Source organism: Schistocerca americana, chromosome 2 (assembly GCF_021461395.2).
Source record: "Schistocerca americana isolate TAMUIC-IGC-003095 chromosome 2, iqSchAmer2.1, whole genome shotgun sequence".
Classification (NCBI taxonomy): domain Eukaryota; kingdom Metazoa; phylum Arthropoda; class Insecta; order Orthoptera; family Acrididae; genus Schistocerca; species Schistocerca americana.
Genome location: NC_060120.1, coordinates 798,851,951 through 798,869,992, shown reverse-complemented (window position 1 = coordinate 798,869,992; position 18,042 = coordinate 798,851,951). Strand labels below are relative to the sequence as shown.

Sequence of the window (18,042 nt, the reverse complement as noted above, 5' to 3'; positions counted from 1 at the left end):
TAAGTTTACTAGCAATGCACATACATGAATAAAGTACTTCGTTGCACAATATTAATCCCTTTTATTTTGTCCTTGTATCTCAGCAACCTTTTATTTGTAGTGAATTAATGCATCTGAAAATCATGAGTCATATCTAAATCAAGGAAAAGCATATTTGGTCTGCTCTGATACAATGACACTTCAGATAATTGGCACTGTTTATTTATAAATTCAGACAAGAGTTCTGCACTGAACATGACAGTTGTCAGCTCTGCTCTAAACTGTAAAGTGATTTATCATCTCAAAACATAGTTCATAAAATGAAAGTTAATTAATGATTTGTAAACTGTGTTTTAATGTTTGTAAAAATTACAAAATGACTAAATTTTCTTTTAGAATTTCTTCCACATTATATCAGTTTATCTGGCCCTAATTTTTAGCCTGGTTCTTTTACCCTCTTGGGTTGTGCACATACAGTACAAACTCCATCACAATGGATAGGTCAGATCAGTCATAGCAAAATAAAAAAATATATAAAGTATATAGACATAATCAACAAGTTCCATATACACATTGCAGAAACTTAAAATTATGCTTGTGAAATATTATAAATAATTTGTGAAACTTCTAAGTGCATAGTCTCACATCTTCTCTTATTTTGAGAAAAATACTAATTGTTTGTAATCCATTTTTACAATATAAATTGACTGAGTTTATAAGAGCTCTCAAATAGTTGATGACAATGTAGTAGGATGAAACTGACAAAAGCAGTCATGCAGTCTGAAAGTAGTACTCTCCAACATCATGAATAAATACAGAGAGCCTCTGCAACAACAAAATTTTGTATAAGGATTCTGCCGCAAAAGACTCCAGGCTATATTTCACTATACTTGCAGTTTTACACCACACAAGTTGCTTGTCCTTTTCCTGGTAATGGAATATTGGTAAGAGATGGAACTGATCCCCCATGGTGCACAAAACAGGTCCGAACGCTGTTGCAGGGGCAACAGAAAAAGCATGGGAAGTTCAGAAGAACGCGAAATCCGGAAGATTGGCTAAAATTTACAGACGCGCGAAATTTGGCACAGACTTCAATGTGAGATACCTTTAATAGGTTCCACAACAAAATATTGTCTCGAAATTTGGTAGAAAATCTGAAGAAATTCTGGTTGTTTGTAAAGTACACAAGTGGCAAGACACAGTCAATACCTTCGCTGCGCAGTGCCGATGGTACTGTTACCGATGACTGTGCCACTAAAGCGGAGTTATTGAACGCAGTTTTCCAAAATTCCTTCACCAGGGAAGACGAATGGAATATTCCAGAATTTGAAACATGAACAGCTGCTAGCATGAGTTTCTTAGAAGTAGATACCTTAGGGGTTGCGAAGCAACACAAATCGCTTGATACGGGCAAGTCTTCAGGTCCAAATTGTATACCGATTAGGTTCCTTTCAGATTACGCTGATACAATAGCTCCCTACTTAGCAATCATATACAACTGCTTGCTCACCAATATATCTGTACCTACAGATTGGAAAATTACACAGGTCGCACCAGTGTTTAAGAAGGGTAGTAGGAGTAATCCATTGAACTACAGACCTATATCATTTACGTCAGTTTGCAGTAGGGTTTTGGTGTATATATTGTATTCAAACATTGTGAATCACCTTGAAGGGGACGATCTATTGATACATAATCAGCATGGTTTCAGAAAACATCGTTCTTGTGCAACACAGCTAGCTCTTTATTCGCACGAAGTAATGGCCACTATCGACAGGGGATCTCAAGTTGATTCCACATTTCTAGATTTCCGGAAAGCTTTTGACACCGTTCCTCACAAGTGACTTCTAATCAAGCTGCAGGCCTACGGGGTATCGTCTCAGTTGTGCGACTGGATTTGTGATTTCCTGTCAGGAAGGTCGCAGTTCGTAGTAATAGACGGCAAATCATCGAGTAAAACTGAAGTGATATCAGGTGTTTCCCAGGCAAGCGTCCTGGGACCTCTGCTGTTCCTGATCTATATAAATGACCTGGGTGACAATCTGAACAGCTCTCTTAGGTTGTTCACAGATGATGCTGTAATTTACCGTCTAGTAAGGTCATCCGAAGACCAGTTTCAGTTGCAAAGCGATTTAGAAAAGATTTCTGTATGGTGTGGCAGGTGGCAGTTGACGCTAAATAATGAAAAGTGTAAGGTGATCCACATGAGTTCCAAAAGAAATCCATTGGAATTCGATTACTCGATAAATAGTACAATTCTCAAGGCTGTCAATTCAACCAAGTACCTGGGTGTTAAAATTATGAACAACTTCAGTTGGAAAGACCACATATATAATATTGTGGGGAAGGCGAGCCAAAGGTTGCGTTTCATTGGTAGGACACTTAGAAGATGCAACAAGTCCCCTAAAGAGACAGCTTACACTACACTCATTCGTCCTCTGTTAGAATATTGCTGCGCGGTGTGGGATCCTTACCAGGTGGGATTGACGGAGGACATTGAAAGGGTGCAAAAAAGGGCAGCTCATTTTGTAGTATCATGTAATAGGGGAGAGAGTGTGGCAGATATGATACGCGAGTTGGGATGGAAGTCATTAAAGCAAAGATGTTTTTCTTCGCGGCGAGATCTATTTATGAAATTTCAGTCACCAACTTTATCTTCAGAATGCGAAAATATTTTGTTGAGCCCAACCTACATAGGCAGGAATGATCATCAAAATAAAATAAGAGAAATCAGAGCTCGAACAGAAAGGTTTAGGTGTTCGTTTTTCCGCGCGCTGTTCGGGAGTGGAATGGTAGAGAGATAGTATGATTGTGGTTCGATGAACCCTCTGCCAAGCACTTAAATGTGAATTACAGAGTAATCATGTAGATGTAGATGTAGATAGACAACCGTATCATCTGCAAAAAGCCTGATTTTTCTATTAATTGTCTACAAAGTAATTAATATACAATTTGAACAGCACGGGTCCCAACACATTTCCCTGGGGCAAATACCAAGTTTCTTCTACATATGATGATGACTCTCCATCCAAGATAACATGCTGTGTCCTCTCTGCCAAGAAGTCTTCAATCCAGTCATAAATTTCACTTGCTTGATACCCAATATGATCGTACTTTTGACAATAATGGTAGGTGCAATACTGAGTCAAATGCTTTTCGGAAATCAAGAAACACTGCACCTACCTGGGTGCCTTGATCCAAAGCTTTCAGCATGTCATGTGAGAAAAGTGTGAGTGGGGTTTCACATGATTGATGTTTTTGGAATCCATGCTGGTTGGCATGGAGGAGTTTATTCTGTTCAAGATATCTCATTATGTATGAGGTCATAATATGTTCTAAGATTCTACAGTAAATAGATGTTAAGGATATTGGATGGTAGTTTTGTGGATCACTTCTGTTATACTTCTTGTAGATGGTTGTGACTTGCACTTTTTCCAAGAAAAGTCCATGGTTTTTTGTTTGAGAGATCTACAATAGATTATAGTTAGAAGAGGAGCTATTCAGTCGAAAATTCAGTATAGAATGTGACAGGGATTCCTTCAGGTACTGGAGCTTTGTTCAGTTTTAATAATATCGACTGTTTCTCAACACAACTGAAACTAATACTTAATTCACCCACCTACTCAGTGGTGTGAGGATTAAATTGGGACCATTCTCCTGGGATTTCCTTTGTAAAGGAACATTTGAAAATGGAGTAAGCCTTTCATTTTCAGTTCCTGTCTCATTTGCTAGGGACTAGATACTAACTTTGGTGCCACTCACAGCCTTTACATACTAAGAGAATTTCTTTTTGTTTTCTGAAAGACCCTTTGATAGTATTCTGCTATTGTAGTCATTGAAAGCAACTTGCATTGCTCTCTTGACAGCCAAATGTGTTTCATTCAACATCTCTTCACCTATAGCACTTCACCTTGTTTTATACTTATTATGCAGTAACCTCTGTTTCTTTAGAAGTTTCTTTGTAGTGATTGTATACAGTGGAGGGTCACACCCATTATGAACTGTTCTACTGGTTACGTATCTGTCCAGTGCATGATCACTTATACTTTTAAACTTCAGCCATAGTTACTCTGCATATCCCTGCCCTGTGCTGAAAGTTTCAAGTTCCTCATTGAGATATGACTATACTGATTTTTTATCTAGTTTACTGAACATATACATCTTTCTGCTCGTTTTGGTTGTTCTTTGTAATTTTGTAATCATTGTTGCAACAACTGTGTCATGGTCACTTATTCCAGTTTTGATGTGGACATTCTCAAAGAGATCAGGTCTATTTGTCACCATTAGCTCCAACATTCTGCTCTTAATATATATCAATGACTTTCCAGACAGTATGAGACACAGAGAAAAAGTTCTCTTTGATGATGACAGCAACATCATTGTCACTGATATAACGCCAGTGCTCCTATGAGAGAAAGTAAATCAACCCTCAAGGATGTTTACATTTGGGCATTATGTATTAAATTGTATTGGAGATATAGAAAAGAGACAGTATGCACTTTAGCATAAAGAAGGGAAACAACCCTGTCACATTAAGCATAGATGATAAATCTGTAGATTGTGTAATAAACACAAAGTTTTTAGAGATGAACATTGATTGTCAACTAAGACTGAACAAATACACAAATATTCTGGCAGAAAGGCCATCAACATCTTACGGTATTAGGGTTTTAGCATCAGTTTGTAACAGCTCATGACTTGTGGTGACATAAGTAATGGGATACCTTCTAATATCATGTTTAGCCTCCTTTTGCCTGGCGTAGTGCAGCAACTCGATGTGAGCTGGACTCAAGTCATTGAAAGACCGCTGCAGAAAGTCCCCTGCCTCTACAGCCATCTATAGCTGTGATAGTGTTGCTGGTGCAGGATCTTGTGTACTAACTGACCTCTCAATAGTGTCTTGTAAATGTTCAATGGGATTCATGTCGGGCAGTCTGGGTGGCAAAACCATTCACACGAATTGTCCAGAATGTTTTTCAAACTAGTCATGAACAACTGTGACGTGGTGACAAGGCACTTTGTCATGCATAAAAATTTAATGATTATTTGGGAACATGAAGTACATGAATGGCTGCAAATGGTCTCCAAGTAGCCAAAACTAACTATTTGCTGTTAATGATTGGTTCAGTTGGACCAGAGCACCCAGTTCATTCCATGTAAACACAGCCCACACCATTGTGGAAGCATCATCAGCTTGCTCAGTGGGATATTGACAATTTGGGACCATGGCTTTGTGGGGTCTGTGCACAAGTATACATCTACATGGATACTCTGCAAATCACATTTAAGTGCCTGGCAGAGGATTCATCGAATGACCTTAACAGTCCTCTAATCTCGTATAGTGCGCGGAAAGAATGAACATCTATATCTTTCTGTACGTGCTCTGATTTCCCTTATTTTATCTTGGTGATCATTCCTCCGTATGTAAGCTGGTGTCAACAAAATATTTTTGCATTCAGAGGAGAAAGTTGGTGATTGGAATTTCGTGAGAAGATTCCATCACGACAAAAATCGCCTTTCTTTTAATGATGTCCAGCCCAAATCCTGTATCATTTCTGTGACACTCTCTTCCATATTTCGCAATAATACAAAACATCATGATAATACAAAATGTGCTGCCTTTCTTTGAACTTTTTTGATGTACTCCGTCAGTCCTACCTGGTAAGGATCCCACACCGTGCACCAGTATTCTAAAAGAGGACGGACAAGTTTAGTGTAGGCAGTCTCCTTAGTAGATGTGTTACATTTTTTAAGTGTCTGCCAATAGAACGCAGTCTTTGGTTAGCCTTCCCCACAACATTTTCTGTGTGTTCCTTCCAATTTAAGTTGTTTGTAATTGTAATACCTAGGTATTCAGTTGAGTTTACGGCCTATCATTGGCTCTCACCAACTGAAATCGGAACTAGTCTGACCAGGACATGGTTTACCAGTCATCTACGGCCTACCATTGGCTCTCACCAACTGAAATTGGAACTAGCCTGATCAGGACATGGTTAACCAGTCATCTATGGCCCAACTGATATGGTCACATACCCAGGAGAGGCATAGCAGGCAATTTTATGCCGTTAGCACTCATATAAGTCATCTGCTGCCATAGTCCATTAACGCCATATTTCGCCACACTGCTCTATCGGATACATTCATCGTATGTCCCACATTGATTTCAGCAGTTATTTCACACAGTATTGCTTGTCTGTTAGCACTGATGATTCTACACAAATATCGCTGCTCTTGGTTATTATGTGAAGCCCATTAGCCACAGCATTGTCCATGGTGAGAGTTAATGCCTGAAATTTGGGATTCTTTGCACATGCTTGTGGATTGTGAAATATTGAATTCTCTAACGATCTCTGAAATGAAATGTCCCATGCCTCTAGCTCCAACCATCATTCTGTGTTAAAGTCTGTTAATTCCTGTCATACATACATAATCCTGTTGGAAACTTTTTCACATGAATCGCTCCAGTTTAAATGAGAGCTCTGACAATGCATTTCCCCTTTTATACCTTGTACATTATACTGCCACCAATGTGCATGTCACCAGCCCATGACTTTTATCAGCTCTGTGCTCTATATCCATGCGCACTCAGTTCCTAGCTGTGGGGCTCTTTTCAGGAGATCAAAGGCCTGAAACATGGGCACCATTTTTAAAGTTCAGAAAAGGCTATAAGAGCAATAACTAGATGTGGTAGTCAGACTCACTGTAAAGAGCTTGTTAAAAATTGGATATCCTTACAGCACCAAATGAATCCATCTACCAGTCTTGTGGTATGAGAGGAAGACAAGTATCCAGGGCTGAAATATTGTCATCCACAACAATTCTATACGTATCGGTCATAGTTCAGCATATTCCATCTTAAACGACAGGCTAAATTTTCGGAAAGTGTGTGCAAAGTGGGTAACGAAAGAATTGTCAGTGCAGCATGAGCCACATAGAAGGGACATCTCTCATAAACATTTGGACCATTATCAGTGGGAAGGAAATGGTTTTTACAGCAAATCGTTAATGTAAACAAAACGTGGGTGCATCACCATGAACCTGGAAGTAAGGCTGCGAGCATGGTTTGGAAACTCCCATCACCACCAGAAGTTAAGAAATTTAAATCTCAACCATCAGAAGGTAAGATTATGCTAACACTATTCTGAGACATGGAAGTCTTGGTAGTCATTCATTTCACCCCAAGAGGTGAAACTATGAACTATGAGAACTGTTGTGACATGTTTCGAACTAAACTGAAACCTGCAATTAAATCCAAACATTGTGGAAAACTGCAAAAATGTTTCATTCTGCACAAGATAACACTCAGCACATTCTGCTGAACAGATGGCTAAAACAGTAAAGGAGTTGGGATTCCAATTGATGGAATGCCTGCCATACAGTCCTGGCTTGGCTCCAAGCAATTTCCATATGTTTGGACCATTGAAGGAAGCGATCAAGGAAGAAGGTTTGCAACTGATGCCAAAGTTATTGATGTGGTGCAAAATTGGTTACAGGTTTTTTTTTCCAACAGAATCAAAAAACTTGTGAAGTGTTGGACAAAGTACACTGAAGTGCAGGGAGGCTATATAGAAAAATAATGTATGTTTCAATTTTCATTAGAATAAATATTTCTTTTCTCAAAAGTCCCTTTACTTCTTGATGTCCCCTGGTATTTCACTAATACTTATATACATAATCATTGAACTAGAGCTGGTTTTGACTTACAAATCAGCATTTTCTATTAAGGAATAACATTGTATAATAATTTGCCCAAGGAAAAGAAAAAGATTTCTAAAACACTTTTGTTTAAAAAGGCAGCTAAAACATTCTTCATATGTAATGCATACTGCACAATTGAAGATTACTTAGTGGACTCAGGACAGTGAGTAGTAATGAAGTGGGATAAATACAATACATTTTTGCATTTCACTACATGACCATGATTTACTGCTTTTGCAAGGAAATCATGTAAAGATATAAAGTGCTTGATAATAATGTTTAGTCATTCTTTTGAATTCAACGTTTCACTCATGGGGAAAATGCTGACTTAGTTTCTCTGGTGGACTGAGGAGCATAGTCGAATGTGTGTGGGCATGGGGTCAGCCTGCTGAACGGACTGGAATTAGTACAAGGTGCATAGCAGCATCTTTAGAGACCAGGAGTCACCAATGTGTGTCCTTGATGTGTGCAGTGATGAAGAAAGGAACTATGTTTGTATTATGATTTACCTGAAACAAATTGTGAGTAAATCAAGGAACAACAGGGACCAGCTCAACAAGGCAGTGCTGCTGTTAAGACACTGACATCCTATTCAGGAGGGTGGGGTGGCTCGGTCTGGCCATCCTGATTGTGGTTCTCCACCATTTCCTTAAATCACATTCAGGTCCATCAGCCAGAGTTGGTATCTTCTTTATGCTAAATAGCAATCTATCTTTAACCACATTGTTGATATTCGTACTTGGAGTTTCCATTGTTTAAAATAAATAAAAGTTTAATGGCTGCTGTATCACCTAATACTCCATTATTACTGAGGCTGTATATCATCCTCTGAATTTTATCTTCTCAATTTTCATCCTGTCCATGATAAATCATACTTCAATATCACTGAATAGGACTTCTACTTGCTTGCTAGTCTGTATGAATTCCCCCCTATTGAGGACAGTCTCCTATCATTTGCAATCTGCAAGGTGGGAGCTTATGTCATTAACAAGAGTTTGTACAATGCCTCCTCCAGTACCGTATGATTTTAGCTTACCAAACAGGGCCTTATGTGGGAGACAATAAAATGCGTTACTAAGCTCTCAAAGTACCAGTGCTATGGACTCTTTTCCTTCAAAACCCTGACTTGTATTTGTAACTAAGTCACATGCTGCTATTGTCATTGACCTGCCATTCCGAAAGTTGTACTGTGCCTCCTTGATTAAGTAATAGCTTGTTGAATTTTACTGAAGTCATTAGCTTTTGGGTTAAGCCCTCATGGCCCTTCCAGCACTCCCTGTCATTTATTGTCATTTTTCTTAACTAGCACACCGTTTAGGCATGTATGTCCCTTAGGAGTATAGAAGGGAACATAAATTGTTCCTTCACTGGTGCCTTCTAAGCCAAAGCGCTGAGTCTCATTACTGCCACACGTGTCCTCCTCTCACCCCCACCTGCCCCTGGCCTTCTCCACCCTCCCACACCCCTCCATGCACACCACTTCTCTTCATGCATCACTGCTCCCCTCTAGCACCCCTCCACACATGCTCTCCCTCCGCACACACCATCATTCCCCTTCTGCACTCTTCCCCACACCCCTCTGTGTACGCTATCGCACTGTGTGTACCATCACGCCCCTCCCGCAGCTAACAGGTGTGCGCACAGACAAGCCACAGTGTTACCGTGTGGTGTACTGAACATCCCTTCCCACAACAACACAAGGTGGCGACTGTATTGTGTGGTCCATGCCGTGCATTTCCTGCCTATCTTCTTCTCCACAACATTGCTTGCCAGCATCATCTCACATACCGTGACACGGTGCCTTCATGATTAAGTTGCAGTGTCACTGCCATATGTTCCCACCCCTATGGCAGTCATGCTCAACAGACTCTGTAGCCAGCAGCACCTCGTACCCCTCCCACACCAACACCTACGAGCACTTCAGACGTGTCAGAACTCCACGCACAATAGTCAGCACTACAGAACCACTTGACTCAGCTGACCAATGGGCAGTGCGCCCAGCACAAGCCAACTCTGCAGCAGACCCCCCCTCCCTCCGCAGTCACAATGTCACACTGCTGCTCATCGAGGCAGTTTTTGCAGGTTGCTCTATCATGAGCAATGCAATGAAATTAGGGATGGTTGTCGGCCTCCTCGACGTGACCACTGCCGCCCAAGTCTAGGCTGTTATTTCACCCCCCTCCCCCCCCCCTTCTGGCAGCTACAATCTACATCTACATTTATACTCTGCAAGCCACCCAATGGTGTGTGGTGGAGGGCACTTTACGTGCCACTGTCATTACTAATGGCCCTGCTGATAAACTGTTGGCTTGTGCGCCTTCTGGACCCCATACAGGCTGCCCAGGCCTCACACACCCATTTATCGTTAGGCAACACAACTGTCTTGGCCAATAAACTGTTCAAAACCATAACTCCTCTCCCCTCCCCCCCCATCCCCCCTCCTCCAATGGCTGCAGTATGGAATGCTGGCTACCACCCTGCGTCTGCGTCTCCAGCTGTCTATTCTGTCTATTCACCCATTCCTCCCTGAGCCACAAAGTATGTGACATCACTCACTCCCTCTGCCACTAACGACCCTCTGCTCAGCATTCAGGTCCCCATCCTTTACCATTTTCTGGCGCACCTGAGCTCCAAGATGGCAGCAGTTATTGCCAGTGTTGCCTGCCTTCACCTCATGGCACCCACCTCCAGGCGCTGACCACCCTCATACATGTGATGCCGGCCCAGACAAAAACGGTCACACAACAGGCATAGTTCCAACTGCTCCCCTGAAAACCACAACCACTGTGAACTAGGCACAGCTTGCTGATACCACCAGAGGTTTGGTGAGGATGAACCTGGCTGCAGGCCTCAATGCTCCTGATCCCCAAACCCCAGCAGCTACCGGCAGTAGGCGTTCCATGGTCATTACAGCCTACTGGCCAATGTAGGGAATAGCCATTTAGTTGATGGCACCTCTGATAGGACCGCCCACTACAACTCCCACCTCAACATGTGCAGTTTCAGGCCCATATACTCTGCTCCTTGGAGAATTCTCCCTCCTCATCCAGCCATCCAATGCCCCCATAATGTTCAGCATGATGCTATGCATTACATTGCAACTACTGTTGTCCCTTCCTCCTCATAAGCACAAAATTGCACAAAAGGAGCTCACCGACACTCTACTTCACCCTTCCAAAAGCCACTGGCCTTTGGCTCTTCCACTTGCCCCCAAGGAGAACAGTTCCTAGTAACCTTGTGGTGATTACTGTAAACTCAACATCCACACCGCCCCTGACCACTATCTGGTCCCACTCCTTCACACCTACAATGGTGCCATCTTGTGAGCATACAAAGCCTAGTTGCCCCAGAGGACATTGAGGAAACAGTGATAATCACACCATTCAGCCTGCCTGATAGTGCATTCATGACATTCAGCCTCTGCAGTGTTGCACAAACATGGAAGTGATTTTTTGGGCAACATCCTCCAGTGTGCCCTGGGATGTTTCACCTACCTATATGATATACTCATTTATTTCAGAGATGCTACTGAGCATCACCATCACCTATACAAAAGTTTTCCCATCTGCGAAAACTGGAGTGATCCTCAGCATGGCAAAATTCGTTTTTCGGGTGAGTGAGTTCAAATTTCTCGGGCACTTAGTCTCTGCCGTTGGCTCTCGCCCCCTCCCCGAGACAGTACAGGCAGTGGTGGAGTTTCCACACCCTACTACCCTCAGAGGCCTCTGGCATTTGATTGGCGTGGTCACTGCTGCTGGAGCACATACGACCACAAGCTGCTTGAAATCCATGAAGCTGTCTGCTATTTCCTATCTTCAGTCAACGGATGCGTCTTTATGATCTTCACAGACCATCGCCCCCTTGCCTCTGGTTTTTGAAGGAAAGACATTGACAGAGCTCATCTTGAAAGTTTATACAACAGGAGTGTATCGCACAATTCACTACTGACATCCACAAGGTCACTGCCATCAATAACATTGTGGCAGATTGCCTTAGCCGCTCCTGCACCATTACCCAACACCTATGCCCAGGCCACTGCTCAAGAGGGGGACCTGGACCTGGCCCACACCCTTTCGAATGCAGACTCTGGTCTCATCATCCAGCTAAGATCCATATCTGGCTCCAGATCTGATGCAACATCCTCGTGGGTCCTTCACAACCTGGTGGCCCCAACAATCGCCTCTGCCCCTTCCTCCACCTGCCTTCCGAAAATCAACATATGACTACAGCCATTGCATAGCACACCCAAGTGTCCACGCTTCCACCACTCTCATGAGACAACGATTCATCCGGACAGGCATCCAAAGTGACTGCAGCAAATGAGCCCACTCCTGGGTTCCATGCCAGCACCCCAAGGTCAGATGGCACATCCACTCTCCTGAATCCGCCTTTTCTGCAATACAACGCTGGTTCACGTACATTCACCACGACATTATTGGCCCAATACTCTCCTCCAATGGATATTGATATCTGCTGACAATTATTGACAGATTTACTCGCAGGCTGGAGGCCACCTCTCTCACAGACATTTCAGCCAAAACTGTGGCTGCAGCCTTAGTTTCAGTGTGGGTGTCCTGCTTTGGTTGCCTACGCAACATCACTACAGATTGCGGGCACCACTTCACCGTGGCCACCTTCTGCTCTCTGACAGCCACCCGTCCCTCCAATTTCCACCATACCACCAGATACCACCTTGCAGCTAAATGTATGGTGGAGCGGTTTCACCATGCACTTAAAGCCCACTTCACATATTATTCTTCTGGATGGTCTGCCGCCCTAACCCTGGTCCTTCTAGGCCTGCAGATCACACACAGAACTGGCCTGGAAATTGCTGCTGCCAAGGTGGCATATGGACAGCCAGTCGCCATTCCTGGCGATTTTTTGGAAGCAACCCCACTCCCTCCTGATAGCACCATACCAAGTTTTATGCAGTGGCTCCACGGCTACATGGCCCAACTGTGACCAACACCTCCGCAACGTAATGGTGAGCACTGTACCTCCATCCATCGGGGTGTGCGTGAATGACAGCATGATTATCCTGCATTTGGTGTTAGCATTCTGTCACAGTTCATTTAACAAGTGGGGTGCTACCGCATTTTTCCATGCCACCTCACTGAGCTGCATCTCTTGAGGTGCTTCTATTGACTATGGGTATACAAACCCTGATGCCAGACACCTGGTCATCCTCCTGGAATCAGTAATTGGAATACTGCATGCAGTGTACTGCAAATAGTGCAGTGAAGTGCAGTGTGCACCAGCAGTGCCAGGCAGATTTATTACTATTCTATCCCCGGCCATTTTGGCACCCCTTTGCTGCCAAGTGCACCATTGAAGTAGGTGTTCCCATGCTGCCAGACAATGCTGAAGAAAGGCTGTAAGCCATTCACAATCCACTCAGTCCAGGGTCTCCATCCTGAGAAGGGCCCTCCTTGATTAAGAGGTATCAGCTCATTGAATTTTACCGTAGTCATTACCTTCTGGCCGCCCCATGAACCATGGACCTTGCCGTTGGTGGGGAGGCTTGCGTGCCTCAGCGATACAGATAGCCGTACCGTAGGTGCAACCACAATGGAGGGATATCTGTTGAGAGGCCAGACAAACATGTGGTTCCTGAAGAGGGGCAGCAGCCTTTTCAGTAGTTGCAAGGGCAACTGTCTCGATGATTGACTGATCTGGCCTTGTAACACTAACCAAAATGGCCTTGCTGTGCTTGTACTGTGAACAGCTGAAAGCAAGGGGAAACTATGGCCGTAATTTTTCCCGAGGCCATGCAGCTTTACTGTATGGTTAAATGATGATGGCGTCCTCTTGGGTAAAATATTCCGGAGGTAAAATAGTCCCCCATTTGGATCTCCAGGCGGGGACTACTCAAGAGGATGTCGTTATCAGGAGAAAGAAAACTCCTTAATCAGGGAGGTAGGTTAGAAAATTTAAAAAGGGAAATGGATAGGTTAAAGTTAGATATAGTGGGAATTAGTGAATACACTAAGCAGTTTCAGAAGGATGTAGGTTGCAGTAGGTATTGGGAGATGAAGAAGCTTGCACAGGATAGAATAGCATGGAGAGCTGCATCAAACCAGTCTCAGGACTGAAGACCACAACAACAACGACATTACCTTTCGGATTAATATGCAGGAACCAGCCCTTGCAGCTCTTCCAGCACTCTCCGTCATTGTCATTTTTCTTAACTAGTATACCACTTAGGCATGTATGCCCCTTAGTTAGGAGTATAGAAGGGAACATAAATTGTTCCTTCATGAGTTTACTTCCTTCAAAACAACTTAATAATTGATGTTTCATTATGGAATTCATCACCTTAGCTAATACTGGTGTTATAGGCATGGGTTTCTAGCATGACACTTCATATGGATTATCTTCTTTGTAATCTTGTACTGTGGCTGCTACTTTTAGGAATTCTGGAAATTCCCCAGCATGGAAGCATTTATTTATTACATTTGTCAGTCATTGTGCAGTTTCACAGATTATAGTTTTTAATGTAATATAGAACATGCTGTAAATATCAGGACACTCTAATGGTTTGTTGTTTCTCGCCATTTTTATTATGTCTTTTTGATACTCTTTCTTTCAAATGCCCATGCTGCATTTATTCACAGATTTCACAGAAACTGCACAATCTATTTTAAAGTCAGAAATTTCATGTACTGTGTTCTCCATTACCTTTATAAAATATTCACTTAATTCATTTGGACTGCAAGAATTAGAGCAAGAGGTGGGCCTCTTGCTTTGTTAGTTAACCAGATCCCATGCTGCCTGCAAGGATTGTGAGCCTATTCAATAAATATGGAACTGCTTTCCTTCTTTGATTTTTGTACTTCCTTTCTGCAGATTCTTTTGGTCTGTACATAACTGCAGTATCGTTATCTTTAGCTACTTTGATCTTACCATTTAGTATTTGGACAAAGCATTTTATTTTAGCTAGTGTGGGAGTATAGTACCTCTTTGTTTTGACAGTTTTCTGTGTGCATTTTGATTTGGCAGTTTGATACCCCTTGGGTTTAGTGGAAAATTTCCATCAAATTTGACTTAAAGGGTCTGGAAAATGCAACTGAATGCATCATTTGATGCCAGTCCATGTAAGACGCTTTAATTTTGAAAGCATCTAAACTTTTCTTTGTAATAACACTATATTTGAATGCCAGCTGGGAATTTGTTGTGTAAGCACTACTAGTCTTTCCTTACAGTGCTGAGACAAAATAACACATTATAAAAGGCTGTTGAAGCGGCATCAGTTTTGCTTTGCCACACACAGCTATGGCAAAGCTTGAATTGTAATGCCTGATTCTAGTACATAGGTTTTGTTTACATATTATGAGGTAATATATAAGCTAAACTACAAAATGTGAGAAGACAATAATAATAACAATCATTATTATTCACTACACCCTTATATAATAATAACCCAAGCATGTATAATGAACTTTTTTAAGCAAATACTGAATGTTGCTTACTTTTTCATCAGATTCTGGCAGCAGACAAATTTATTCATGAAGAACTTTTGGGACTGACATGGGTTCCCCCAGACTTTCCAAAAATGAAGAAAACTGATTTACCTTCGTATCAAGCAGCAGTAAAAGCTGTTGACAATCTTACTGAGAAAAAAGGTACTCACCATTATTTCTTTATTTTATGTGTGCATGTTTTCCACAAACATAGCTATTTTACATTTTATTATTTGTTGATGTTATTAAAAGTGTACCAAGTTAAGAATTATGCATCAGAGAGATACTGCTTCAGACTCTTTGTTCCAGTTATGTTCCATGATTGTAGATCAGTTTAAAATCAGTTTTTGGTTAGATGTGAGATAAGTGACTATTGCATAGGACTTTAAAAGTCGTGGACCATTTGAAATGATCTGCACTTGCCTTCCTGTACCCTTTGAAGTGGCATTCTGAGCCTAGTATAGGGAGGACCTACAGTTTAAAATGGACTCAGAACCATGGAGCAGCACAGCATATTTCTCATAAAGAAATCATTACCAGAGATGCAATAAGTGGTAAGTGATGGAAAGAAATCATGGATGATCTGAGGCTTGAATCCCATACCCAGAGATTTATAGTGCAACACTTTGCTAATTGGCCACTGAGGCACACATTTTTCACAAGCCATTGTTAAATGTAGGGCACTAAACTGAAAAATCACAGACACAAAAATCAGTAAACCCCTGATTCTTCAAAGAATCAAACTCAAATGTAGAAAACGGCTTCAAACTTCTGATTACTTTACCAATGAGTTAATGTGTTAAGTATTTGATGTTAAGTACATAATCAAGAAAAGTTTTAAAAAGATGGCGTTTAAATTTTGTTGTAAATTGCTAAGTGCTCTCATCATCAAACACTGCATGAGTATAGTCTAGATCATTTGCACTCTGTTTTAAGAAAAAGCTGATTTACACACATCTCATTGTGTATGCTGTCATATCCTATGAACTATGTTTTGTACAATGATATGATTGTCCAGTACATTCAGTTGTATATCTAGATACCATCTGCAAATTGTATTGTGAACTCAGTAGTAAAGAAGTAATAAATGAAACTGTCATGCCTCATGCAGTAGTTTTACTGCACAGCAAGAATGTAGTAACCTATAAACTTTTTTTACTTTCATCATCATTTATTTTATTTTAGTTTTTTGGGATGGTGATGGGGGGAGGGAAGGGGGAGGTAGTGTAGCAAGACGATGTTTTTCGAAGTTTGAAGTTATTTATAAAGTTTGTTGCAACTCACTGAGTGCTCTCATCCTCAAGTACTGGATGAATGTGATCTGGATAATTGTGTGTGATCATTTATGTTGCTTCAAGACATACACACAGTTCCTAATTGTAATATTTGTCTCACAGTGTTAAATCTTTAACATAAGATTGTACCTCTTAATTAACAGATCATGACAGTAATTTAAATTCTTAAATTGGCCAATAACTATTTCAAATATTGTCCTAAGAGTCTTTTGCAAGATCATGTCTGAGTAAAATCGTCTCCATTTTTGAGCCATATCAATTTGAATAAAATTCTCAAGCTCTTGGCAGCTATCTCTGCCATCGCCATCAGGAGTAAAACCACTGACTGCCAGGCCTGGCATGGGCAGAATGAGGGACACTGAATCATTCGGCCCAACAGTTTCCACCTGTAATTGTCAAGTTTTTCCATCATTTTCTAATGACAACATCCTTCCTGTATCATGATATTTTGAAATAATGGATGGCACAGCAATGGGATCCCCACTGTCTCCAGCAGCCACAAATTTCTTCATGGAGTACTCTGAGGAACGGGCTTTGAACTCTATGGTATTGCATCCGTCTTGCTTCCTAAGGTATGCCATTGACACTTTTCTGATATGGCCTCACAGTGAAAATGCACTCCAGCAGTTGGTTAATCACAGGAATGGTGTCCATTCCATCATTAAGTTTACCAGTAGGTAGCTGCCAAGCTACCGTCCTTGGATGTTTTAGTTGACAGGGAAGCAGGAAGACAGCTTGGTCATTCAATGTACGAGAAACCGATGCACACTGATCGATACTTGAATGTCAATAGTTTTCTCCATCCTCATACAAGAAAGCAGTCCTGAACTCATTAGTACACTGAGCAGAAGTTATTTCTGTCAGAAATCTCCTACAGTTTGAATTGCATCAGTTGAGACACATTTTCAGGAAGAATGGTTATAGTACGAGAGACATTGCTGACACTTTCAGGTGCCATCAAACGAGGAGGCCTTGTGAATCAGCAGGAGAGGCCAAGCCATATGCTTTCCTTCCATACTGTGGGGTAATGAGCAGCAATTTAGGATGTGTGATGCGGAGACTTGGACTGAGACCAGCGTTCTGACCTGCTTCCAAGATACAAAATATGCAGTGCCCTGTTAAAGATGACATAGCTCTTCATGTGCCTGGGGATGTATGGTTCCCTTGTGAATTTGGCAGCATCTATATAGGTCTGACAATTTGCACAAATGCAAAGAGTTTAATTGAGCATAAGTAACTTATTAAAGAAAAGGAGTTTGATAAGTTGGCCTTAGCTGAGGATTGCCTGGGAAGCGAACAAAAAATACAGTTTGAAAATGTGAGTGTCCTGGCTTGTGCATCAACATATTGGGATTCCATTATAAAGGAGCAGGCATGATTAGACTGAACAGCAAAAATTTTAACAGAGACCAGGGGTACACAATTAGTAGGACATGTGGTGGGCGGGCTTTGGATATCAAAAGGAAGAAGAGACAGATTCTTGACACTTGTAGGGTAACGGGAGTGGCAGTTTCAAATGAGGTGCCAGCCCCTCATGCCATCTGATGTCATTCGGAACTACTTCAGACTGTCCTACTCACTTTCTGCAGGTGTCATTTTGGCCTCACTGA

The 18,042-nt window shown here is 41.7% G+C and overlaps 1 protein-coding gene across 1 annotated transcript in view; it reads left to right on the top strand.

The window, feature by feature from the left end:
* Positions 1–18,042, top strand: part of LOC124594445 (dynein regulatory complex protein 1) — a 326,671-nt gene that overhangs the window by 170,991 nt on the left and 137,638 nt on the right. Inside the window, exon 8 of the mRNA XM_047132821.1 lies at positions 15,158–15,299. Within this exon, the coding sequence (XP_046988777.1) occupies positions 15,158–15,299 (142 nt within the window). The remainder of the gene's footprint in view (positions 1–15,157; positions 15,300–18,042) is intronic.